The 27306-nt window shown below is 47.0% G+C and overlaps 2 protein-coding genes across 4 annotated transcripts in view; both read left to right on the top strand.

The window, feature by feature from the left end:
- LOC306814143 (phospholipid-transporting ATPase ID-like) overlaps positions 1-7356 on the top strand; it is a 73832-nt gene extending 66476 nt beyond the window's left edge. For all 3 annotated transcript variants that reach the window (XM_079329911.1, XM_079329910.1, XM_079329912.1), the window contains exons 26-28: positions 332-470; positions 2370-2500; positions 4565-7356. In XM_079329911.1, the coding sequence (XP_079186037.1) occupies positions 332-470; positions 2370-2500; positions 4565-4786 (492 nt within the window). In that variant the 3' untranslated portion in view covers positions 4787-7356. The remainder of the gene's footprint in view (positions 1-331; positions 471-2369; positions 2501-4564) is intronic.
- A 6858-nt stretch (positions 7357-14214) lies between these two features.
- RUSC2 (RUN and SH3 domain containing 2) overlaps positions 14215-27306 on the top strand; it is a 41555-nt gene continuing 28463 nt past the window's right edge. The window contains exon 1 of the mRNA XM_079329906.1: positions 14215-14588. The gene's annotated coding sequence lies outside the window, so the exon portion shown is untranslated. The remainder of the gene's footprint in view (positions 14589-27306) is intronic.

Genomic DNA, 27306 nt, shown 5'->3' with positions numbered 1-27306 from the left:
AACCTGGGATAGTGGGAGGTGTCCCTGTCCATGGCAGAGGGTTGGAACAGGATGATCTTTAAATATCCTGTCAATATATGATCCCTCAATATCCTGTCTCCAGGGCTGGCCAATAGTGAATAGTTGAGACAAGAGCAGCAACAGGGTAAAGGCCATAATCCTGCCTTGAATGGTTTCCCAGAATCTTATGATTTGTGACTTGCTGTTTCTTGAGACTTGAATGAATAGCATTCTCAGGGTGGGTGTACAAAGCAGAGGAAAAGCTGTGTTCAGCACAGACCTGCTAAATAAGGAAGGCACTGACAATAGCTGGATGGCTCTGTTCTTTCAGATTGGCTTGGACACTTCTTACTGGACAGTTGTCAACCAGTTCTTCATCTGGGGCAGCCTTTCTGTTTACTTTGCTATCACCTTCACCATGTACAGTGACGGCATGTACCTGATCTTCACAGCCTCCTTTCCCTTCATTGGTAAGCCCTGGGACAAATCTGGATTGCACTCAGAATGGACATACTGCAGGGCTTAAAGTTTCCAAGTATTTCTATGTGTGTTTCAGGATATATTGTTGCCTTTTTGGATAGAAATGCCAGGATATTTCTGAGGGTTGCTGGGATTTATTTTGAATCCCATCCATCTGGGTGAATGGATGCCATGTTCCCTTCCTTGTGTAAGAGTGGCAATTCCCATGCAGTCATGGGAATGGTCCTTTAAATAAACCTAATGAGCTGGATAGAGTGCTTTCTGCTGCTCTTGTATATTTGGGTTCCAGGTATCCAATTTTTACAGCTATCTAGGAGCATCTTATTTGTAGATGTGTGTTCTCTGTAAATAAGTTAACATTTTGGCATAGGAAGGCATAGAAGTACAACATCCAGTCAGACTTGAGAAAAATGCCATGTGATTATGGTGAGCCATCTGCCAGGTTAAATGGCAAATTCCCCAACAACAAAACATACCAATAGTGCCAGGTCATTGTAGTTACTTTACATAACAGATTACTGAACACATACAAAAAAAATGAAGGATAAAAAAATGAGTCCATCTCCTGAGACTTTGACCAAGAAGAACATGTAAGTAAGCAAAATTATTCATATGTTTTTAAAAGCTCTGTGCATCCATAGCCAATACAGATACAACATTGTTATGAGTATCTACTTCTGAAATCCCAACGTTTTTTATTTCAAGTTTCAGATTTTTGTATTAATCAATGCCTTCATTTTGTAACTGACTTTTTCAGTAAAAACTTGATTTGTTTATCTTCACTGCAACAGCAAGGGGCTTATCCCACTTAAAAATATCTGAGATGCAGGTCAGTTGGTCAGTTATTGCAACATATTTTTCAAGCAGATGATCACATCTACTTTGAGATTACTTTTAGAATCAAAAATGCTGAGTGAGAGAAGACAGAATGTCTGTTCAGTTGTGGACAGTTGGATTGGTTGATCTTTAAGGTCTCTTCCCACCCTGAGGATTCTATAAGGATTTTAACTCACTTACCAGGGGTATCTTATCTGCTGCTCTGTTATTACTACATTGGTCAAAGAAGTCATAATGCTGAGGGCTACCTAGGATCCCAGTCTGAAACTACTTTTAAGGAAAGTGTTTCAAGTCTGGACTGAGACAATTTGTTTACTTGAATTTCAGTGAGGTTGTATTACAGCAGAATTTGGCCAACTGAAGAGAAAACATTCAGCAAATATACTGCCAACACCAGCATCATTAAGCCCTGTAATGAGGGTTTTGCAGACTGTTTGTTCTGTCTTACATTCCCTCTGTTCTGTAAAAGCCACAAGTGAGCACTTTTGTTCCAAAGGAGGTGTCAGTGACTTGCCACCACGTGGCAGTGGTGCTGCCAGGACCCCCATTAGGCTACACTGTCTGTGCAGATCCCCAGAGCAACACATGCTCCTCTCATAAAGAGCTGTGATTCCCATCATCTGCCAGGCAGAGCCAGTATTCCACATCCTTTAGGGAATGGTGCTGGTAAACAAGAAAGGAGTATTTCTCCCTTTGCACTATAGTCCTGGAAAAAGTGAGAGTCCTGGGCTTCTGCTTAAGATCTTATGAATGTTTATTCTAATCCTTTAGTGAGATTTGACTCTTCACAGAGAGAAAAGATCCACTCTGACACCCTTGTCCACCTGGGTTGTTGCTGCAATCATGTCTGTACATTGCATTTTTCTTTGCTCCTCTTGGACAGTGACACTGGCTTTGCAGTTCTCTCTGCAGCCAGTTGATTTCACTGTTGGAGATGATGCCTGCCTTGTATTTTGGTCTGTTTGCCAGGAGCTGTGAAATCACAGACAGCAGCAGGGAACAATGGTGGGAGATGCTGCGCTTGATGTTTTAATAATGGGTTTGTTCTCCAGGTACGGCTCGGAACACCCTCAGCCAACCCAATGTGTGGCTGGCCATCTTCCTCAGCATCACCCTCTGCGTGCTGCCAGTGGTGGGCTTTCGATTCCTGAAGGCTCAGTTAAAGCCAACCCCCAGTGACAAGGTAAGGAGACACCTTGTCAAACCAGAAATCCTGCTTACCATGGCCTGGGCTCACCTGGAGCCACATTGCACGGGCTTGGCATCACCTGTTTGTGTCCCTGTCATTGCCATCTGCCTGTCCCTTACTCCCCAGAGGAGGATTGAATTTGGGGTTTGGCACAGTTCAAACCATCTGCAGCTGGGACCAAGGCTGAGATTATTCAGATGTGGATTAGACTGCTCTGAGGCAGGAAAGCTGCACTATTTTTAGGTGCAGGGTTTAGCGGTGTGGCTCAGTGGCAAAGGAGTGGCATGCTCCTCCTGCCCTGACACTGTGTAGTTTTTAGCCTGGCAGACTGCAGGCTTTCCCCCTCCATCAGGGAATATGTGCTTGCGGAGGATATTTTTATTTATTTCAGAATTTACTTTTAGTAGCCAATGGCTAGGAACCATCTTCCCTCCTGTTCCCAGGAAGATGAGGGCACCAGGGCAAGGGGAGACAGGGGGTGATGGAGCAGGCAGGGAGCACACTGCTCACTGCAGCCCAGGGGCCATCTAGATCATCAGCTCACACAGAGCTCCCCAGCTCGCTTCCAAGCAGGAGCATTTGCTGAAGGCTGCTGCCACCTCGTGCCTCCTTCCTCTCCCTGCACTGAGCTGCTGTGTACTGGGGTCAGAGCACAGCCCAGGGGAGAGCACCGCAGGTGACACACTCCCTGGTCACCCTCGGGATGTCTGTGGAGCTCCACAGGTTCTCTCTGACTGTAGGAGAACGTGTTAGGGGAATTCTCAGCCCTTGCAGAGAGGATAGGTGGGTGCTGGAGAAGACAGAGAGCACTATGGAGGTCATTTGACACAGTTTGAGGCAGTTTGGGGTGTAAAAATGGGCCGAGTTTAGCCCAGCAGAGCAGCTGTCACCCCGGATCCAGCCTCACTGCTGAGGTCGAGTGCACCTCTCCCTTTAGCACAAAAGTCCTTTTCTGCTGCCTCTTGGAAGTGAATGGTCACAGAAGAGGAGTGGGTTTCCAGCTCTACAGAGTCCCCCAGCTGGCAGTAGACAGGTCTGGTGTTTAGAGGGGCCAAGCACCCACCACTGCCATTGTGCCAAGCAAGAAGCACAGCAGTCTGGCAGCTGGGGGTTCTGTTGAACCACAGGCTCTCAACAGCAGCCTCCTGCATTGGACAGACCCATTCTGAAAATGTTCTTGACAGCAGAATAACTCAGTGGCCACCTGGGAGCAGAGAGCCCACTTCCTGCAAATAAAGTGCAGTATTTGTTTCCCATCTGCCAAGGAATACAGGAATCTATCTATTATCCCTGTAAACATTAAAGGCCAGGTTGCATGGGGTGTTGATCAACCTGATATAGTGGCAGTGGGGTTGGAATGAGATGATCCTTCCAACCCAAGCCACTCTATGATTCTATAATTCTATAACAATAATAATTATAATCATAAAAAGCTTTTATGTGCCAGAAACCCCCTTTAGTAGTCTGTTTTCTATATTAAATATTCCAATTCTTCAATGTTTCATTATTTATTTTCTGGAATTTTGACTTGTTGAGATGATTTTCACATTTTGGGTGATTTGACTGAAAGTCCTACAGCCATACCCCAACCATGTCATTGCAGAGCTGTGGGTAACACATGGAAATCATTCCCTCCTATGACTTACAGATGATGCTCCCATTCACACCTCTTAGGATAGGATAGGATAGGATAGGATAGGATAGGATAGGATAGGATAGGATAGGATAGGACGGAATGGAATGGAATGGAATGGAATGGAATGGAATGGAATGGAATGGAATGGAATGGAATGGAATGGAATGGAATGGAATGGAATGGAATGGAAAGGAATGAAATGGAATGCAATGTAAATAGAATAGAATAGAATAGAATAGAATAGAATAGAATAGAATAGAATAGAATAGAATAGAATAGAATAGAATAGAATAGAAATATGCCCTTTCCTCATATTTGCCTTTGGATCCCTGCTTTTGTTTCCTTTTCTCTGCTCTTTTTTCACTGTGCCTTTGAGTAATGACGCACTTTCCACTCTTTCTGCCTTATTTTCTGATTCCCAGGTGCTGCTGAAGATCAAAGAAGCGAAAAAGAGGCCCCCTCCACCCTCACCCAAGCGCCGCCTGCGCCGCACCAGCACCCGCCGCTCTGGCTACGCCTTCTCTCACCAGCACGGCTTCGGAGCACTCATCATGTCTGGGAGAAACATGCGGCCAAAATCTCCTTTTGCCACAACGGGAACATTCTCACCAAACAGTGACAAATATAAACACAAAGGATTGTAACAAAAAAGCTACAAAAAAAAGCAACCAAAAGAAAAAGAAGAAAAAGGAAAGATGCCCCCCTCACTCCCGTCCCCTGTGAAAATTAACAAAGCAAACCAAAGGACTGTCAAGACTGTCAGGAGAGGAGGCTGTGCTGCCTGCAAGGCACCAAGCCAGTGGCTGCCCAGAGCTCTGCCCTTTGGGCTGCCAAATCAAGGACTTGGGGCTTTCCTTTCACCCAGGTGCACTCTCTGATTCTAGTTTCTTTCCCACAGATGTGTGCCGCTGCTAGGGAAGGTGGCCAGGGTGAGTTGGAGCGTGGAGTTGTATGATGTCCCAGAGGGCCTCCCTGGCACAAGAGAGAACGTGCTGTGGGAAGCATCTCTGCTCCCTGACATTGTTCACAATGCTATTTTTTTCTTCCCTCTACTATATACCTCAGAGCAAAGAGTGTTCCAGTCTGAGGAAAAGGTTGAATTGGCAATGTCCTTCTCAGTCATGTGTGCCTTCATTTTTCTTCATGAATTCACTCTGGGCTGTATTACTGGGGTGACAGTATTCACCCCAGGTGTGCCTTAGGCCCAGCCACACAACCCACAAATCCACGACCTTTGTAACATGTGTGATTTTGTGGCCTTTTGACTGTAATCCACTTTCTCAAGAGATGGCCAGTATGCAAACACCACCCTCTTCCCACGTCTGCCAGCAGGAAGTGCTGCAAGCTCGGAGAAACACTTAGCTGGTCAAAGGACCAGGAGCTGACACCCATCACCCTGCCCTGATTTATCTGGGTTGCAAATCTGCTCTTGTAAAGGATTGTTGTCCTCAGAACCCTCTCAAGTTTTGTAAATGGGCATCAGCCATTTCATTAAAACTTGAAATAAAAGAGCAGAAGGCGCTCAGGCTTCCTTATGGATCAAACCATAAAATTTGTCTCCTGAGGAGCCTGTGCCATAGTTAGGGCTCACCTGAGCTGCCAGCACGAGGCATTACCCCCTTAACACAAGGTGTGTGCACATCTGGCTTGGTGGTGATCGCAGCAGAGTGATCCAGGAAAGCTATTTCATGGCCAAGCAGGTGAAATAGCCTTTACACCACTGGTACTGGGGCTCAGTGTAAGAGATGAAGCATTACCTGGTGGCTCCCTCACCCTCCCCAACGAGCAGAATGGTCACGATTCAGGAGAACTTAATGAGGCCTCAGGAGTCTCTGCAGTGTTGCAAGGCTGAAGTGTTTCTCTGTGCTGGCTCACATTTTACTTTACTCAAATTTTATCTATCAAACACGGGTGGTAGAGAGCTGGAAATCCTACCAGTCTGACTGCCAGCAGAGGGACCTAAAACACCCAGACGCAGCTAGGGACCTGGTGATCTTGAGGGACTGGGATTTGCTCGCTGTTTTGTTACACCAACTCCATAATCAGCAGGGTTACTGGGTGGAAGGCCAGCGTGGCAGCATAAGAGTCTGTCCTGCCAGCACTGCTGATCTGTCTAAATGCAGCTTTTTTGTGCAGAGGACTAAGCCCTGGCTGGTTTTAGGGGGAAGGGGGGGGTGTTTGTTTGTTTTTGTGGATTCTTTTTGTTGAGGTTGGCATTTTTTTCAGCTCCATTATACAAATTTAGGCTCCTTCCTTCATTTGAATTGGATTTTTTTTGTGCAGAAACCAGTTGATATTTATGAGATTCTGCCGTGAGTCTCTAAGCTGTCAGTGGAGGCAGTGTATGATGGCAAGAGGCCAGCCATGTCACCATTTCATGGAACATCCTGTGGTCCCAGTTTCAGTGTGAGATTGTTTAAACTCTAATAGAAGGTTTCATCTCCTTGTGTTTAACTACGCACAGGGGAAAAAAAAAAAAAAAAAAAACCAAAAAACTAAACTAGTCTGTTGCACCTGCTACTTGGGGAGGCTTATTGCAAACTGTGGTATTAAATTTCAGCATGGCCAGTGAAAAACTGGAGCTGGGACTGGATCCAGACTTCAGTGTCTGGGAGCTGCTTGCTAGGGAAGGAGTAAATTATCTGGTGATCTCCCCTGGAAGGAGACACCTAAGTAAAGTGAGAGCCTACACTCTGGCTGAGGAAACTGCTGTGGTAGTTAATGCTTGTCGCCTCCCCCTGATTTACCATTCACTTTGCAGAGACAATCATGGCTTTCTGATGAGGATTATGTTTTCCACAGTCAGCCTCCCTGGAGTTAGATGAAAAAGAGAATTTGTGCAGATAAGCAGACATCCCCATGATACCCAGACTGATCTGTGTACTGAAAGTCCTCTCAAAGCTGTTCCCAGCATCTGATGCAGCAGAATATATTGCAGAGCAGCAGAGGCAGACCTTGTGCTGACAGAGCAAGGAAAATCTGACACTGTGCCTCTCTTCTCATACGGTTTACGTGCAAAGTACTCACCTTCAGGCTAAAAGGGGATTTGAAAATGTTGGCTACAACATGTAGGGGATAATAAAGCTGTTGGTGAGCTTGCACCAGACACAATTCTTTCAGTGGTTTGACACAATCAGCATTTGAAACACATCAGATGGCAGTGATGTCTGTCTTACATCACTCCTGATTTTGTAAAATAATTGTGGGTTGTTTTTTTTTTTTAATAAAAAGAGAATATTGGGATGATAGATTGCTTGGCACTCTTGTTAATTGACATACCAAGTTTATAACTGTAAGTGCATGGGGGGGTGGTCTGAGGGACAACGGATCTGGGACGGCAGCACTTTTCATCCGGTATCCTGACGCTGGAAGCACAGAAATTCCCCAAATTTTCCACCCTGGCTAGGACGTTTTAAGAGGAAACTTAGAGGAAACGTCAGCCGTCCTTAGGCGGAGGATGGGGTGGGGGCGGGCAGCGCGGAGAGCCCGCCCCGCGGAGCGCTGCAAGCAGCGGAGCGATGCTGGCAATCGGTAAGGGACAGTGCGGGGATCGTGCGGGGATCGTGCGGGAATCCTGCGGGGATCCTGCGGGGATCGTGCGGGCGGGGGCGGGGTCGCTGCTTCTCGTGTGCGCGGTGCTCTGCTCGCCTCTGCCGGGGAGGTCAAACCGTGTGTCATCGTCTGCGCGGGGTCTGAAAATTATAACCTCGTCTTTTATGAAGCTCTCGTGTTTCACGGATATGTCAAAAATTAATCCCTGAAGTGTATTCTGGATTTTGTTTTCACCCCCTCCCTTTATTCCCCTCCTCATTATTCCATAATATAAATATTCACAGTTTGAATGTTGTTTTGCTGTTGTGCCTATACTTGCCACCCTGCTGGGCTGCAGTTTGGGTATCGAGAATGATATGCTCTGATGGTGTTGAGGCATTGGAACAGGAGGCCCGGAGGAGCTGTGATGTCCCATCCCTGGGAGTGCCCAAGGCCAGGTTGGATGGGGCTCTGAGCAGACTGGTGCAGGGTGTCACTGCCCATGGCAGGGGGATGGAATAAGGAGTTCTTTAAGATCTCTTCCAAACCATTCTGGGATTCTTTGGTAACCAGTGTTTCCTAGTCTTACACTGCAGCCGAGGAGAGCTTAGAACATCTTCTGTCTCCCCCAAATCCGCAGGGTGACAGTGAGCAATCTCTGTCCCTAATGCCATGGGGCAGCAGGTGCGTTTGGGCAGAGGCACCTCAAGGGTGCTTTCCATTGCAAACTGCAACACCTGCTTTCCTTCCACGCTGTCTGGTGGCTCTCATGCATCCACACAACTCTCTCCCACTGACCTGTAGCCCGGTGAGCAGCTCTTAGGAAATGGGAGGGCAGAGGAGCACTGCATGCTTGCCCTGGGCTCTGCAGTTGGGTACTCAGCAAAGTTGGTTGTATGAATAGAGACATCTCAGTAATGGCCCATGCTAATTACCAGCTGGAACAAAAACAGGAGTCCTCTTGGGCTCATAATTGCCTCTTGGATATCTCTGGGCACATGTACTGTATCCCCAAATCCCACCAGACTTCTGATTAAATTCATCCTAAATCCAGGTATTCCAGTTGGAAAGCATCCTGTCCTAAGGGTTGATTTTTCTCTCTCTCTAATTTTCAACCTAAATGTGTTCATTGGATTTATTCTCTTGTTGTCATGCCAGCTTTACACTTTTGCTTCAGCAGTTTTGTTTGTCTCCTGTGATATATTTAGACAGCAATCCTATCCGCTCTCTGCCTACATTTGGCTAGGCTAAACAAGCCAGGCTCTTAAGTTTCTTCTTGTTTGATAGGTTTTCTGTTTCCCTCAGGCCCTTTCTGCACCTGCTCATTTGAGTTTAAAATTTTTAAATGTGGGTGACCAAATTTTTTTTGCACGATGCTTCTTTTATAAGTGCCTATACAATAGCTCTGGTATTTCACTGCCTCGCCTAGACTGTGTTTGCTTTTCTCACAGCATCATCATCTCTGTGTTCTTTAAATCAATTTTAGTGGTTATTTTTCCTAATTTTATTACGAATATGCACAATTGTTAGCTAAATTAAGTTAGCTACATAAATACCTCTCTTTTCATGCCTGACAACACGGGGAGGAGCTGAAGTCATCACAGGATAAGTCTGCGCATGCTGATGCTTTAAACTGGTGCCTTGTCCTCAGGGCCAAGCTTTTTCCATGAGGGCTGGCAAGGACGTTTGGCTACATCTGCTGATATGTTGGCTGATGTAAATATTCTGGAGAGAGGGAGCTGCCATTTCTGCCAGCAGTATGTGGGGCTGAGTTCCCAGCCACAGCTCGCAGACAGCCCTGCCCCTGTCCCTGTGATGAAGGTCTGTGTTGCTGCAGGGCTGGATGTGATGAAGGGCTCAGAGGAAGGGCACAGAGCCCTGCAGCCTGGGCTTGACCTCTGAGTGCTTTTGGCCATATCTGTAGCACAGCTCCTCCTCAGTTTTTCCAAAGCTAGTCTTCTGCTGCCCTGCTTCTTATAATTAATTTAGAAGTAGAGAGTCTTTTTTCTCTTTCTGGCACTATAGGGAAGCCACCTCTCTCCCATCACTTCCAGTTTGTAGGGAAGAGGTTTCCATAGCCCTGTCTCTCTCCCCAGCCTGCCTCTCCTCTCCAGCTGGGTGGAGCTGACTGTACTGAGCTGTCAGCTCCTGCTTTTCCAAACAACGCTGAGCCCTCTGCCAGACTTTTCAGCTATAAATGGATCTCAACTTTTCCAACCCCCACCCTCGACACCAAGAGATGTTGTGGGATATCGGAGCTGGGCCAGGCTTCCTCTGAATTAGGAAAACATATGACCCAACTGCTTGCTTTTTGTAGGTTCTCTGTGAGCATCGTGCCTGGCTTTGGGGAGCTGTGTGTGCCCTGGTGAGGCTGTGCTGCTCAATTCCTTGTGTGCACTGCGGGTGCAGCTGCTCTCTGACCTGGGTGCAGGCCTGCAGTTGCCCTCACCAGCCCCACAGGTCACCCCACAAACACAGCACTGTCTTTAGATGATCTGAGCAGTGTTCCCCCAGGGAAGGCCAATGTTTTTGTTACTGGCTGCATCCTTCCTCCACATCCGAATCAGGCACTTCATAAAAGAAGCCTGGCTTTGGTACATAAAACAAACAATCCTGTTTGCCTCCCTTAACTTTGGGATTTATGGCAGGGGTCCTGAAATCTTTTGAGCTTTATTGCATTCTGGCTGCTCTGAGAGGCAGGGAGCATCAATATCACATCATTCAGAGGGGAGCTGGGGCCTGAAGTATGCACACCAAGGTGACTCAGGGAGTCAGTAGCTGCCCTGGATTTTAAACTGAAGGCTTTTGTGTCATCAAGTGCTAACCTCCATCAGCCCTGCAGGCAACCAGGCCGTTCATTCCATGTAGAGTGCAGGTCTGTATTTAGAAAACTAATTTGTACTCTCATGTTGAAAAATTGCAGTCTGAAAGTCTCCTAGTTACTGTGCTTTGTAGAAGCAGCTGGGCAAGGTTCCAGTCTGGTGACCTTTTGCTGGCAGCAGTGGGTTTGCATCCTTTTGTCTTAGACAGCAACACCTAGAGCAGCTGCTTCAGAGGCTTCCTTACCTCCTGGCAGTCATCCCTCAGAAACCTTGAGGCTGTGGATAAGGGATCACAGAATAATATTCAGAAGGTGCAAGCCTGGTTTATGGCTGTGCAGTAGTCACTCTGCAGTTCTGCTTCTGGTTCAGGTTTTGCTGTGGCAGCAGATGCTGTCTGACACATTTTCTTGTGCAGCATGCCTGGTATCCTGCATTTTCCTTACTCAGTGGCTTGGTTGTGTTGCCTTTTGAATGGATCAATGCATCTGTTGACAGGGCAGTGTTCGATGGACAATGTTCTTCTTTTTTTTTAATGTGAGCTGGAGAATGTAATGTCCCAAACCATGATATTGCATAGGACTTAATGCTTTATTAAAACCTCATTTCTGTCTCCCTTCTGGGATTGTGAGCAGTATTTTGTACAAAACAGATGAGGGATAGATGAAGTGCTCCTTCACCCTTTTCCACTGCATCCCTGGACTTTGAGCTCTGGGAATGTATGAAGTGAAGATACTGTGTGTAGTTGTAGGTACCTGATGCTCTTTCCTGTGGTAACCTCTGCTGCAGGTGTGCCAGGCACCAGAGCCTGGTGGTTTGCCAGCTTAACTTGGAGTGCTTCGGGTTAAACTTGGTTGTGAGGAGTTTTTCTGCTTGTAGTGCCCCTTCCAGATGAACAGGGAGGCTGGCTACCCCCAGTTCTTTTTTGCCTTTTGTAATCTGCCTTCCATTGACTACTTAATTCCCAGTTCTTCACCAAAGCTCTGGACTCATAGCAGGGTGTTTCCTGAGGCTTGCTGTCTCTAGGTCTCTGTTCCTCTGATTCTAGAACATGAAGCCTGATTGAGGTTTTGCTACTGATACCTGCTGCTCACCTGAAGCCCACAGTTTCTCTGCCTCCTCTTCTTGTTCTTGTGTGTGTTTGCCTGGACTGGAAGTTATAGCTTCCACAATTCACATCTCTTGTGCCTGGGGTGAATGTTTGGTGAGCATATTTGTAGTCCTTAAGCATTGATGTGGACTCTGCACTTCCACCTGAGTCCTCAGTGGAGTCATGGATGAGCATGTGTCTCAGCCACCCAACACTGCAGGCACTTTTAGGGATCCCTGGCAGAATGATGATGGTGCTGAATCATATTTTCAATTAAAGCTTTTTTTTCTTAACAGGTTCCTGGAAGCCAGGAAATGTAGAATGGTTTGGGTTGGAAGGAACCTAAAATATTATGTAGCATTCCTGGTGACTGTGCTTGGAGCACTCCTTGTCAAGTGCTGTACTTTGCAGAGCATCAGAGCTCTGGTACCTGCAGTGCCTGGTCCCACAGGGGTCCCTGCACACACATCTAGATGAGGTTTGGAAGAAATAGTGAAGACTATATTTTTCAAGTGATTAAAAAATTAAATTAGATTAGGGTTAGTCAGGGTGGTTGGTTTGAAAACTTCTTAAGGAATTACAGGAGCATCTTGCAGAACTATTAGCCTGAAAAAACAGCGAATGGGAGATCATGCTGATAAATGCCACATGTAATGGTGATCTAAAAACAGTTTCTCACTGCCCACAGTGAGCTGTTTGGAGTCACTGTGGATTTTTATTGAGTACATCAGCTAAATATTCAGCTGTAGCCAAAAAAACCACTGGAAACAAAATTTGCTGGTATATATTCTTTTATACTAGATAGACAATGTTGTGCCTGCATCTCGGGTATCACATACCAGCTGATCAGTCTCTTTCAGAAAGACTAATGTAGACCTAGAAATGATAGAGAAAAGTGGATGGGAATGATTAAGGGACTGGGATAGCTTCTGTAGGAAGAGAGATTAAACAAGACAAAGTAGATGGTCCTGGGAAAGAGCAAATGTCTATAATACAGTGTTCAGTAGGGAGAAGTTGAGTAAAGACTGACCTTAATAAACTTTGCTATTTCTCACAGTGCAGAGGAAGCACATCCAGCAAAATAATTTATTACACAGGAGGCTGAGGAAGCCCTTTTTCAACACAGTTGATTTGTAGAACATGTTGCTACGAGATGACATGAAGTCTGAAAATACACACAGATTCCTAAAGGAACCAGACACCTCAATGGCAGAGATGTGTTTCAGTGTTTGTGAAACGTGATGGTTAGTGTGTGACCTCCAGCTCTAGGAGTTCCTGATTGTTGCAGGCTGGAAGAATCTGTCCATAGGGGAGATCACTCTGATTGCACTCAGTGAAATCACTCTGTGATTTTTATGTGCCAGTGCCATATTGTCAAGGATAGGGCACTAGACCAGAAGAATTTATGGTGTAACCCACTGAGGTGGTTCTGGTTACCAGAGCATTCTGGAATGGTGAAAATTAACTGATTAGGTTTTGAGCACTTCTGCTCTCACCACTTTTCTGCAGGAGTCATGCACAACTCACCACAGATTTTCTTATCACTTTTGTTTTATTATCAAATCTGGACGGACTGTCAGGAGAAGGGGGCTGGCACGGCCATCAGCTGGCTCGGTGTGCCAGGCACTGCTGTGGTTGTTGCAGGGTGTGCCAGCCCAGTGAGCACTGCCCTGCCAGGCAGGTGACATGCCTGGCATTCTCTTTCTTGACTCGTGACTAAGATATGGTTTCTGTCCTGATGGAACAAAGTCTAGATTCTTAGAGCCTCTTATTCACGGAACTGTGGGTGGTGTTGTTATCCATCCAAATGTCTTGTCCTACGGAAAGGGAAAAGAACAGGCAATTGCAAATTCTATTGTGAATTCCTTTATCCTTTCCAAGTCTTATGTTGCAATTTCCTTTCCAGTCTAAATAGCAAAATGTCTCCAGTCTCCCTCCGTGGAGAACCATGAAAGTTTGGAACTGCAAAGCCTTGAAAAGTCTATTTTCTGTTAATGAAGTACTCATTTTAGAAACGTTAACAGAAGCCGCTGTTACTTGCTGCTCATCCTGTTGAAAAACTTACCAAGTCAATGTTTCTGGGGTTTTGGTTTTGATGCTTTTTTTCTATTTGTTTGGGGTTTTTTGGTTTTGTTTTTGTTTTTAGGTTGAAGCTAGATGAGGCTGTAGCAAAAACAAAAAGCAGTAATGGACATATTACTTTTTATCTTCCATTAAGTTTGCTGCAAGGGGATTCTTCACTGGTTAATCCTGATCATTGTTTCACAGTGAGATTTTGGGAATACTGGACTCAGAATCCAGTCATAATTTTACTTCTGCCTTGTTCCTTGAACTCATAAACATTAGAATGTTTGTGTCTCTTCCAGTGGGACGGGTAAAGAATTCTAAAGCCAATTCTCTGCTCCCTACAGAGAAGGAAAAAAGTCTCCTGGCAGCCTGAAGCTGTTTTTAAACGAGACAAATGCCCATGGTGCCTGTCTGCCAGAGCCCCCAGCCCCTACACTGAGTCCCTTTTTAGCACACTTCTCCATCCAGCTATATCTGGCTCCAGTTCTTTGTTCGGGGAACGTGACCTCATCGTTGTTTTGGTATTTCCAGTGATTCAGCCTGGTCCGGGGCAGGGAGGAGTCATTCCTGGTGCAGGCTGACAGGCTGTTTGTGCGTTTCTGGAATTCCAGAGCAGTGCAGCCTCAGCCCTTCCGCTGCTTTGACAGCTCGGCTGAGGCTGGGCTGGTGCACAGCATTCCTGCCTGGCAAATGGCCTGGGTGCAGCTGGTAGAGGCACTGATGCTCCAGCTTCTGGGGGTAATGGGGTTCCCTGTCTTTGCAGGGTACCTGCTGTGGTGAGGGTGAGGAAAGCTGCTAGCAGTAGCTTGTGTGTTGAGAGAAGCCACAAGGAATCTCTGCCATATGGGTGGGAAGAGAGTCCCACGGAATGCTCATTCCTGCTTGCAGGCTGCCAGCATCCCACCACGAAGTTAATTTTGCAACATCCACAGCAGCTTGGTAAGTGTTATGGTCTTTGTTTTTCAGCGGGGGGAAACTGAGGCACCAAGCAGGGAAGTGGTCTTCTTGAGGTTTTACACCACTGAGCTGGAGGTTCCCCCACATCCTTACAAACCATGGCTGCTCAAGAAGTACAGGTATTGCTTGTTCTTCACTGCCAGTTTCACCCAGAGGTCACTGGTGTGAGCTGTATGCCTGCCTGGCACAGGGCACATAGACAGTGCCTGCTGTGCTCTGGAATGTCCTGAAACTCCTTTGCAGCCGCTCCCTAAGATCTCCCAAGGCTTGTTTAATGGGCAGTGGTTGAAACCTGCACACCTCTCCTCTGCTGCTGGCTCTAGTTAAAGGCTAGTGGAGGAAAAGACCCTAAACCCTTTGACACCTTGCTTCTTAACTGTAAGATGGGCTCAACTGGTTAGAGCATTGTGCTAATATAGCCAAGGTTGTGGGTTTGATCCCTGAATGGAACATTCACTTAAGGGTTGGACTTGATGATCCTTGTGGGTCCCTTTCAATTCACAATATTCTGTGATGCCAACCTAGTCCCTATCTCCCACGTTCTGTATGTGCTGTAAATCCAGCTGCAGTGCTGGATTACCCTGAGATGGCAGGGGAAGGAGAATCCTGACAGGAGATACTGAAGATGTTGAACTGGGGAGGGGGGGTAAGTCTTGATGATGTGGAGACCCAGAGCCTGGACAAAAGAAATGGGTCCAAGCAGGTGAATGGAGAAATGGTGCAGTCAACCTTTCTCCCTGGCATGGTGGGGTGCTGTGGCACTCTGCACAGAGGTAGATGGGGCTGGGGATGTCCCAGCCGGGGTGCAGGATGGGAAGTTGGATCAATTTGCATTACTGCTAGCATGTACTGCAGATGGAGCTTAGGCTCTGATGGAGAATGTGGAACTGGAGGGGGTATTCCCTTGTGGGAGCCCAGGGCGTACCCGTGGCCTCCTTGGGGGTCTCAAAACCCCCCTGGTGAGGGTCTCAAAGACCCCTGAGTGAGACCCTGGTGTCTCAGGTGCTGAATTCAAACCCCTGGGGGAGGTTACCAACACAGAGGGAATGGAAACAAGCCACCAAAATTATGAAAGTGTAAATTAGATTGTTAGAACGTAGATAAATAGACTTTTGGGAATGTTTGTGATCAGGGACATGTGGCCAAGATGGAGAATTTGGGGGTGTGGATACCTTTTCATCCTTCTTCTCCCTGTCATCCATGCTGGGCGACATGCTGGCACTTTTAGGTTGGATAGGGTCAGAGCTGGACCATTTAACAAGATTGTATTGTACTGGGAAATTGTTATAAACATTTAGCATGTAATTTAGTCTATATAAGATAAGCCCTGCCTTCACCAGGCAGATTCCATCCTGGATTCCCAGCTGAGCAGAAGAGAGAGAAGAAACAATAATCCTTGAATCCTCTGAAAACCGTCTCCAGCAATCTCTCTTTGGCTGCTTTGGGAAAAACCAGGATTTAAACAACTGCATGTCCTTCTGAGGTGATCTCGGGTCTAAGGAGAAACCTCGGAGTGGGACATCCCCTCGCTGGTGGTCACTTCACCCCATGGCTTCCCCTCCCAGCCTGTCCTGGTGGCTGTCACCCATCCCGCACAGCCCTGCCACGCTTTCCCCGCCCGCTGTAAATGGCTCTGTGTAACTCGAGCTGCATTTCTGCCATAGCCCGCTCCTGCGCGCATCTGTATTTACACTGGGGCTTTCATTAGCACTCGGGCCCTCGCTCCTCTCTGCTGCCCGATGCTCCCCGGGTGAGACCCTGGCACCGCTGTGCCTGCCGGGGGCAGGTGCCTGGCAGCAGGAGGAATTCCTCGCCAGCTCCTGCCTGCGAGAAGTGCCGTGTCATCCTGCCTGCTGCCCGCCATCCTGCATCCGCAGGGAGCCGCGGCAGAGCCTCCCGCAGCCCGGCTCGCTGATCCCCGAGCCGGGACAAGCCGGGCTTGCTCTGGATTATCGCTGGCTCTGCACGCCCTGCTCCTCCTGTGCCTCTCATGCCAGCGCTGCTGCGCTCGGTTCCAGCTGCCGTGAGCCGAGCCCACGTCCTGGGGTGGGTCTGCCTGGAAAGGTAGGAGCTGATCCCTTCTGTTTGTTCTGCTAAAAGTAATGTGACCAGTCCTGCCCCTTTGCGGCATGTGTCAATTAGTGGGTTTATTTTGCATTGTTCTGTAGCTCTGATAGACAGTCAGTATGCTGCTCAGGCTGCAGCCTCTATTGCAGGGAAAGAAGATGTGTATATACATTTTATTTTTACCTACATACTGGAGAAATCAAACCTTTCTGCTCCAAGATGGATTCTTCTCTGTCTTGTCTGTTCTCATCCTGTAGATGTTCTTCAGGTTGTGTCACCTGCTTCTCCAGGAGGTGTGAGAGTAGAGAGCAGTTGATGTGTCTTGGGAGAAAGGGGGCCGGAGGAGAAGCTCTCTGAAGATAAAAATCAAGGAAGTTCAATAAGCTTGGAAATGGCTTTAGAGAAGTTATTTTTAACCCAGAAAATCAGACTAGGGATGAGCCTCTTTTCCTTGGATAGTCTCAAAAGAGTGGTTTGCTTTTGATTTTTTTTTGCTTTGGTGCTTTAGGGCACACTGGTTTAATATGGAAAGGCCCGAGGCTGCTACTGTCCCTAGGGATAAAGGAAAGTCAGTCTTGTTAGTCTTGTGCCTCCTTGTCAGGGAACCTTGCTGACATTTAGTGCTTCACCTGCCCCCAGCAGTGCACATCTTTGTTGCTGCCACATTGGGAGAAGAGGTGATCACCAAGAAACCCAATCCCTGCTGGATTTCCCTGCAGCAGCCAAGGAGAGATAAAATAGGAAGGCATCAGCATTTTCTGTGTTTAGGCACAACTGTTCCCTTTTTAGTCCACAGCAGCTGGGATGTGCGCTCAGCCATCCATCTTCCCTGAGCCTAATGTACCTGGGTTCCCTCCCATATGGACAAGAGTCTGTCTCCTCAGCAGGACACACAGGGATACCAGGCATCCTGCAGGCTATGGCTCACTGCTGAGGACTACCCCAAACACAAAACCATGTTTTAGGGCGCTGCTGTATCCCTGTGAGGAGGATAAAGGGGTGCTCTAGCTTTCCCCAGCATATCCTGCGGTGCTGCCAGTGGGTGTATAAATAGTGCCCACAGTGTACTATTTTGGTGACAAGCTCTTCCCAGGATTCATCCAAAGAGTTATGTGAGCAAGTGTTAAAAATAACACCAAGCCCTGCCCAAGTGCTGACGTCATTTCAGCCAAAGTGTTGGGAATCTTCCATAGAGAGCAGCTTTGGACCCTTGGTGGGGGACAGCAGGAGGGGGTCCAGAACAGCTTCCCGTATTTTCCTCCTCTTGCTGTCCTGCTGACTGCACAGGGCTGTGACCCTCAGCTTCAGCAGATGTGCTGGTCACCAAGAAGGTGTGAGACTTCCACTTGTAATTAGGTTATTTGCCACTGGGCTTTCCTTGTGTGTTCTAAGTATTATCACTGGATCTAATGAGAGGGACAGGAAATTTAATCTACCTTTAATCTAGCCTGCTGCCAGGTCTCTGCTGGTGGCCAAAACTTGCTGCCTCATTAGAAAGTCTTGGTCTGTAGAATGGGATATGGAGGCATTCCGGTTCTGAGGTAGGTTTTTCCTGAGGACTGGTAGCTGGAGATCAGTTTAACTGTGGAAAGGATATTAAATCTGTGTGTTGCATTATGGCTGTGGCTCATGACATTCTTGATATCCATATAATAAGAATGTTATCCCAAATTCTGCCCTTTTCATGGTGTAGCTGGTGTGTATAACTGAGAGGTGGACCACCCAGCAGAGATACCTGGGGAGCCACGCTCATTGAGCTGTGCAGCCAGTGCAGGATGCACCATCCCACTGTGAAGATGGAGCTGTGGTTTATTTCCCTCAGGCTGGGTTTTGCTTGTTGTTGGTCAGGTTCTATGCTAGTTATGCAATTCAGCTACTAACATACTGCAGCAGCATCATGCTGTGTGCTGGAAAGCAGGAGACCTCACTGGAAGGCAGCAGACCTCACTTAGTCCTTGGTGTGTGAAGCCCAGAGCTCACAAAAAGGCTTATTGAGGGGTTCATGCTCAGAGAAGCCCTGTCTGAAGACAGATCTAATGCCTTTTGCAGATGGATGATGTGGCTCCACTCTGGTCTGGTCTTGTGTGGGATCTAGAAGCCCCTGTGGGTGTAGAGCACCCACTGCTTAATTACACAGCTTAATACATGAAGCCTCACACACAGGAGGTTACATGTCTCCTGTCACACAGGGGCAAAGCTGTTTGCTCTGAACTGATAGCAGCAGTATCATAAACAGAGATGCATCTTTTTCAGATGCTGGAATTCAGGATGACAGCATTAATCCTCCTTTATAGCTCCTTGGCCCCCCTCCCTCATGTTTGCATCCCCAGATACATCAGTTTCTAGCTTTGTAGAGGAAGGGCTGGATGGTTACAGCTGGACTTGATGATCTTAGAGATATATCCCAAGCTAAATGGTTCTGTGGTTCTGTAGTCTTTGAGCACTTTCAGAAGGGCTGCATTTATTTTAAGCTGAAAGAGAAGGTTGCTGTGAAAGCAGCAGGCATGTGAAAATTGCTAAAAAAGGTTGCAAGTGCTGTTGGACACTCCATGCTTCACCTCCTCTGATATGGGATTACTAATTCTGGCAGATGTTCCCAGGGATGGAAAGCAGGTCCTGGTCAAACATCATGACCAAGCATTTTCCCTGGCTGTTGGGAATGAGAGAGAGAGCAGAGCAGATGCTTGGCTTCTGGCTTGGACTGTTGTATCTCCAGTGCTCCATCATTCTTGCCCTCTCACCTTTTGGCTGGTCTTCTCTTTTCCAGGCTGTGTGTCGAGAGCCACAGGCTGGGTGTGTTCACAGGATGGAGCATGTATTGAGAACACAGACTTCAGAATTGTCCGGACATGGAAGTACGTCATGGAGATGAAAAGCATGTTTCTGTTTCTCCAGGAACGTGCTCTGGGCAACCAGTCCTTCATCAGGGGCTTCCTGCTCCTCAGTTACTCTGTTCCTTCCTGCTGCTCTCCCATGCCCAGCCAACAAAGAGCTCTCTGAGTCACCATGGTGGCTGCTTATTATTAGACTCAGCCAAGGCTCTGTGTATCATCATATATTACAGAGCTCCCGAGGGCTCTTTTAGGGCTCTTTCCACCCTGGCATGCTCTTGTTCCTCTGGCTGGAATTTGTCTGGAGTGTGTGGGGACGTCTTGTTTGTTGTCCTTAAGCACCTCTTTGCTGGATGTTTCTTGGTAGTTTTCTTCAACCTAGAATAGCCTTCTAGACTGTTCTCTGGCAGTCTGTGCGGTGCCAGAGCTGCACACCAGGGATTCCAGGAGTTCCTGAAGTGCCAAGATGTCTCCATGGGGAATGTGTAGAGTGGTCTGCCCCAGCTTTCATCTGCCTCACAGGAGGCTGAGCCCTGTTTCAGTCTGCCTGATGAATCCAAGCTGGGCACGTTTGTCAGCCATCTCCTGTGACCTGCTTTGCCTTCGTGCCTGCCTCACCATTGCTGCTTGGGCTTTGCCTCTGCCAGCTTTTAATTAATTTCTATTTTAAAGAACAGGATTTCCTCCCACACGCAGATCCCCTTTATCCCTATAGCATTTCCTTCACTGGGGGTCTTTCTCCAACCTGAGCAAAATCCTTGCCCACAGCCAAGAAATTTCCCATTTCTGGCTCTGTGTGCCTATCTGCATATGGGATAGCTGGCTGTTGTTTGTATGTGACTTTTAGAGGAGGTAGACCTTGCACAACTTGCACAGCTGCTGGGAGCTGCGAGTTAAGACTCTTTGTGTTAATTAAATGTACACCGATAAGCACATACAGCCACAAGGTTGCTTAATCATGGGCTGACCTGACATGGAGACCTTGAATACAGCTGACTGATGATCCATGACAGCTTGCCCTGGTAGATGGGAAGATGTTAATAATAACCAGAGAGAAGTTTAGAAGGGTTCTCAGCTGTGACCAAGGTCGTCTCCCACAAGACTGAATTCCTGAGGAAAAGGTCTCTTTGCTGTGGTGGATGAAGGGGGTGAATCCACTGTCTGAAAGCTCACACAAAACATATTCTGCTTAGGGAAAATGTACATCTGGAGTATGTTTTAACAGCCAGTGGATTAGCAGCCAGATCAGCTGGCACAGGATGCTTTTCCACTCTCAGCTGCACCTGTGTGTTTGCTGTGTCTTTCCAGGAGTGTGTTTGAGTTTCTCCAGGTATTCTGCCTCACAGAATAAATTGCCCTTAGCTTTTAATCCTGCATTAGAGGCTTCCTGTTTCTCTGAGTCAAACAGAAGTCACATGACAATAAGACCTCCAAAAGCCATGCAATAATCACATTTTCCTGAGCAGGCACAGTGGATTTGGGCTATGCCATTCCTTGGGTTTCTTCATTTAATCTCTGGAGTCTCCCACTGATCAGGACATTACCTGCTGCATCCTTCATTGTAGCAATCCAGTCCCTTCCTTCTATTGATACTTCCTGATACCACAAGTTGACCAAGATTGTTAACATGAGCACTTGCTTTGCGTAAAGTTGGAAAAATACCTTGTTTCCAATTTTTACCAGTGAGTGCCTGTGAAGATTAATAGAGGTGCATGCCTCTAAATAAGTAAAGCAAGGAGTTTCTGAGATATACAAGACCATGGAAAATTTTAAGAAGACCAATTTATGTCCTTACAGTTGTGCATTTTTGGTGGAATAGTAAATGGTTAGTTTTATCTGTTACACCTGATGTCTAACCTCAACTCCTCCCCTGAGTGGCCCTCAGGGATCCTCTTTTTGTGGATGTGAAGAGCAGCTTGTCCACTTGCTCATGGCAGCAACCTTTTATACATTTTGGAACTGCTTTAATGGAACCCCTGGTTTTCCCCTGAGAACTAACCCACTTGCTTTGCAGTTTACTCCTTTCTGTGCTTTTTTCCATGTCGTCTTCAAGCTCTCAGCAGTTTGTCCATTTAGGATACCTCCATGAGCTGTGTGCCAGTGTGGGCAGAGGGGAAGGATGACTCCAAGTCTTGCACATGTAAGACATGTCTATTCATACAGCCCTACATATTGCTTGCCTGCTTCAAAGCAAAATGCCACTATTGCTCAAGCTCTGCCTGTGATCTGCAGTTACCACAGATCCCTTCTGAGTGAGCAGGTCATGCACAGTGATTAAGGGTGGGGATGTGCAGTCCGTGCTGTGTGAGGTGTTATGGGGATGGCTGTAATTTATGTCAATTTGTTGTTTGTGTATTGACCTCATCCCTTCATCTAACAGTACTGTAGACAGCACAGGTGAAGAGTGAGAGACAGCTGCTCCATCTGAGAGCCAGCAGGTTAATGTGCAAGTGGGGTAAGGGTCTTGAGAAGTTTTCAGTGGTCCTGTTCCCTCTCCCTTTGCAGCTTTTCTGGGTGCCTGCTGGGATGTGGGTGCTCAGGAGCCCAGGCAGTCTCTTGAGTAGCACTGCAGCCCTATGCCTGCCAATACTGTGCTTTTCTGTTGCTGTTGAAAGGTGAGGATGGAGTGAATCTTCAAGTGTCTTTTAATCACAGCGTGCTTTACAGCTGCCAAGACACTGCTCCATTTGCCACTAAAGCAGAGCCAGCTGGGGCAGCTACCAGTGCAGAGCAGCACTGTGTGTCCAGTTTGGGTGGTAACTGGAGAAACTTAGAGGGAAAATCAGTATAAACAACATAATTGATATCATATGTCTCTAATAAATCAGCCAGTGGTTATGTGTTCCCTGGGCTTCTTTGCAGAGTGGAGTGGAAATGTTTGAGGGCTGGAAGGTCTGTTGGGAACTTTCTGTTCTTTGTGGAGAGTTCTCAGAAATCTCAGTCTGACTTTTGCTGTTGCTCAGAACGGGGATGGCAGGGAAGGACTTTGGCATGTGCAGAGTGATGTTAATGCAGGTTTTCTGTGTGAATCATAGGATTGCAGAATGGTTTGGTTGGGAGAGACCTTACAAAGATCATTTGGTTCCAACCTCCCTGCCCTGGGCAGGGAAATCAAGAACAGTTTTCATATTTACTGTTGCCTTGGAAAACTGAAATGTTTATGACTCAGTCCTTGGGCAAGAGGGCAGGAGGGTTTTTTCCATTCTTGGATGTGGTCTCTTGTGCATCCAACAGTGATGTTTTTCTTCTCCTCTGCTTGCCCTTTCCCTGCTTCATCCCTTCCATTGCAGTTCCTGTGAGCTGAGCCTCGTGTGCAGTGCAGTCATCCTCACTTTGAATCAGCCCAGCCATGCCCCTGGAGTGGCAAGAGAATGTCACTTTGCTGCACATCATGGGAGCCATAAGCAGCCACCATCCTCGAGCAGTGCGTGCTCTGTACACAGTGAACCATTTCAGGGCTGCAGATTCAGCTCAGCCCTGCAGCTTTTCATCTGCTTAGTTGGAAGTACATAATTTTTATTTGAGGTCAGAATGCAGCAGAGCTGTGGGTGCCAAGTTCACTGGCCTCAGTGTATTATGTTATGTGGCAATTTAAGGCTTTCCTCATGGCAGTGGGGAACTATTAAGATATTGTGAAACTAGTTATTTAGGTAAATGGTGCTTTAAGGGCAGCATTGATCCTGTTTTGAAAACTAATTTTAATAGGAGTGAAGCCAATAACACCTTAATATCCACTGTTACCATGGCTGCTCAAAGGGACTGTTTGCCAGATTAAAAGGCTTTTTTTTTTTTTTTTTTTTTTTTTTTTTTTTTTTTTTTTTTTTTTTTTTTTATATTACTCTTTGTGCTTCTTTTGCCAAGGCTTTAACTGGTGAGAGTTTATATTCCCAGCCAGTGTAGCATCAATATCTGAGTGAGTGCTTGAAGAAACAGCTTCACTCTTAGAGCTGAGCTCCTACTTAAAACACCCTGAAACCTCAGTCTAGACTAGTTATGTCCAGGCTTTGCTTGATTTCAAGATTTTCTGTGCAGCATTATGAGCCTGTTTTATCAGATGGAAGCAGAGCCTTCAGAAATTATTCAGGAGCTGTTTGTGTTCTGGTTTCCCTCTGCCTAGAAACATTCAGCTATTTTTTTGTGCTCTTGCTTGAGCAATACTAAGTATTAGAAGTAGAAGAAGGGCACTGAGAGTTGGGTTGTAGGGTCATTTCTCCCTTTCACACAGAATTCCAAGTGATTCACATCTCCCTGTTACCCCAGCCTCCTTTGGGTACAAACACACTGAAATCCTGGGCTGGAAGGGGCTGGAGACAGACAGCTGGTTGTGGGCAGGGTTTGGTTTTCCCATAGATGCCTCAGTAGTGTGGAGGTATGTGGAACTGAGCCCAGCCCTGTGCAGAGCTGTGCCAGCACTAGCCCTGTCTGGGAGTTGTGACTTTTTATGGAGCTTGTGAGGGCCTCTGTTCCTGAGCAGTGAAGCATCAATTGCCTGCACTGGGAAGGATTTGGCCTCAGTGCTGGAAGCTGGGAATTCAGATGGTGATTGGGATGGAGGAGCCCCTTTTCCCAGTATGGTTTTTCTAGAAGTGGTTGCAGGTGGCCAGCAGAGAGGGGGAGCAGGACACACCACTGTCCTATCCTGTCTAATTGCTCCAGGACATTTGCTAGTATTAATAACCTGAAATGAATCTCTCAAGTGCTTGTCCTGCCTCCCTTTAATCCATGTGTAATTCTTCCATTCATAGTACCCTTTGAGAGCTGAGAGGCAGTAAGCAGACTAGAGGAATATAACATGAATGTTGAAAGAGGAACTACTGCTCTGAAGGGAAGTTTTTAGTGGAGATCAGCCTCAAAATGGAAGCTGTTCAATGCATGAAACAATGCTCTGTGCACTGAAAGGTAAGACTTCAATAGTGGTTATTTCCTAAAGTCACACAGCTAAGGAAGCATCATCAGAAGCTGTTCAGTGTTATTCAGCAGGAAAAGCTGGGATTATTCCTTAAGGAACAGTACAAATGGGAACTGGATAGCTCAAAATTGCATGGTTGTGTGCCTGAGAAATGAGCAAAAAGTTCACCACTGAGTCTGGAAGTTCACTGGGGGAAAGTGACAGTGGGGGGAAAACTCAGGATCTCAGAGTGGTGTGCAAGATAACTGTGAACATCTAACATGATGCAGCCATGGAAAAGATACCTGTCATCCAATGTGGCACATTGGACAAAGCATTTCTGGCAGAGATGGTGAAATTTTACCATATTCAGGCATGGGAGACCTTGCTTGGAAGACTGTGAACATTTCCAGTCACTCTCTGAAGGCTGTGTGCAAACTGGGTCATGTCCAGTGAAGAAATATGGGTATGATCAAAGAAATAGAAAGCCTACCTAATGTGAAGTGATTAGAGAACTCAATTGATATGACTTTAAACACAGGCTGGATAAATGCTGACGTTAAAGCTCATTTTTGGAACATGAGTGAATAGGAGTGAGCTGTGCATGGATAAAGATAAGCTGGAAATTCAGAGAATGTTCTTAAACATCAGAGGACTGAACTCGGGGAATTAATTCTGTTAAAAGACAGTTAGCAAGCAACAAGAAATGTCCAACTTTTTTGAAAAAACAGGAACAACTTTCTCCTCTGAAGCCATTTCCTCATTTGGAGGTGTGGTTCCTGCCTTGGGTTGCTAGCCCTGAAGAAGTTAGTACTGCTGTTGTGGGCAGTGGGCAGGGCTCACTGGGACACAGAGTTATCTTGGTGGGCTCGTGAATTTGGATTGTCTTTGACTGGCAAAACCTCACAGCTTCCTGTGTCTCTGTCCTCAGTTCCCCTTGGAAAGAGGCTCAGTGTGGATCGGCTAGTGACCCCCCAGGGAAATGTGAGGGCTAAGGGCAGGCATTTCCACTGTGCTAACATATGTTTTTATCAGTCTGCCTGGATTTTTGACCCCTCGTTCAAAAGCTCCTGTGTGCTCCCACTGAACAGAGAAGATGTTGGCATATGTCATTCACAATTGGCCTGTATTGATCTCTGTGTGTCAGAGATTAGGTGTTTCACCTTGTAGGAATGGGGTATTATTTTAGTTTTCCTTTGTTTGAATTTTTATAAAGTTTCATCATTGGCTTTTGTGTTGGCTCCTGTTTTCTGGTTACCCCTTGCTCCAGTTGAGCAGACCCATGCTCTTAGTTCAACTCTGACCAACATCCCTCTCTCTGGCATTTCCCAAACAGCCTGGATGGTTTTGGTGCTGGGTAGGGTTGCCATGGGATTTAGATTTCTGCCACAAACAATGGGTAAGCAGGGCAGGAAGACACTGAGCTGTTTTGGCCTTGTTCCCTGAGCACATAAGAAAGAATGAAGATGTCCTGTGGCCATGCTATGTGGTCAAAATGTGTATCCTAGGCATGTTCCTGCTGTTGAACCTGCAGATAGCTAGGCACAGGTTTTCTGCTGTGATGGAGAGCTTGCTGTTGCTTGTACCACCTTCTGTTTGCTTGAGAGAGGTGGACACACTGAAGGTAATGAGGGATTGATCAAAATGCCACCCCTGAGGAGAAGGTGGAAGACAGCTCCCTTTGCTGGGGTACAGCTGTGAGCTGGAGGCAGCAGCTGGGGCAGTTTTGAGGGTGGTCAGATTGTGTCCCACCCCTGATGGTGAGGAGTGATTAAAGACCTGTTCTAGCGTAGTGCTTGATGTTGGAGCTACAGCCCAGACTGCTGACTGGAATCTGGGGCTGAGCTGTTTCCAGCTCATGCATCACTGGAGCAGCTTTACAGCAAAGAGGTGGGAGGCTGGGTCAGCTGCTGGGTGATTTTACTGCCCAGTTGCAGCAAAATTGAATGGTTTCTTCTTTTTCTTCTTGTGGGTGTGTGATGACCTTAGCAGCCAATTCTTGTGTGGTATGTGAAGGAAGAAGCCCGAGTCCAAGAGCGAAATGTGTTGGTCTTTCTAACACCCAGTTGATCTATTTGTGACCTAGCTGTTGTCAGCAAGAGCTCCAGGTACATGTACAGCTCATGTCCAGTGTGAGTGCAGCACCTCTGGCTCCCTCAAAGTGGTAAGCTTTGCTGCAGCCCAGGACTGGGAGGAGGATGTGCCTCCTTACTGGAATTCAGTGGTGGGAGATTGTGTTGTGCATTCAGTTCTGACAGCCCTGGAACAAGGGGTAAAGAGGTGAGATGGCAAAAATCCTGCCCATCACCTGGGATGCTTGTGGATAGTGAGGCTGACATTGCTTGGTAAGGAATTTTCTTCTGCCAAGCTACCTGCACCACAGAGTGCAGGAGTCTGTGGGAAGCACCTTCCCTCACTGCCCAGGTGAAGCAAGGTGGGGAACCCTTCCTACTGTAGGGAGAGGCATGTCACACCTCCATCTCTCTCACCTTCCTTCTCCAAGGAATACCATCACCAGCCTGCAGAATTTCTGCTCCCTCCTTGCATGACACTGTGGAGTCAGCCGTGCTCCCCTTTTTGCACTGACTCATCTCTGTGATCAAATAGAAGTCATCTCCTAGAAGACAGTCTGCGAGAAAGAGCTTTGTTCTTCCTTATTAGCTCCTGAGATCTCCTGCTGCCTGCAGAGCTTTGGGACAGGCCGTCAGCTCCTCGCGCTGTTGCTGAGCGAGGCAGATCAGGGAGGGAGATGCTGCAGAGGGGTGTGTGCTGCAGACGGTTGAGGCCATGTGAGTTTGAGATCTGGGGAACATGCAGGATGTACTTTGTGGGAGGAGGGTAAAGACATTTATGTTGGAAACAGACATGTGCATAGGAGTGTTTCTTTGGGAATCCCTTGTCTGCTTCATTGCTC

The sequence above is a fragment of the Erithacus rubecula genome (assembly GCF_903797595.1).
Source record: "Erithacus rubecula genome assembly, chromosome: Z".
Taxonomy (NCBI): domain Eukaryota; kingdom Metazoa; phylum Chordata; class Aves; order Passeriformes; family Muscicapidae; genus Erithacus; species Erithacus rubecula.
The sequence above is the reverse complement of the archived record's forward strand: the minus strand, read 5'-3'. Positions and strand labels throughout refer to the sequence as shown.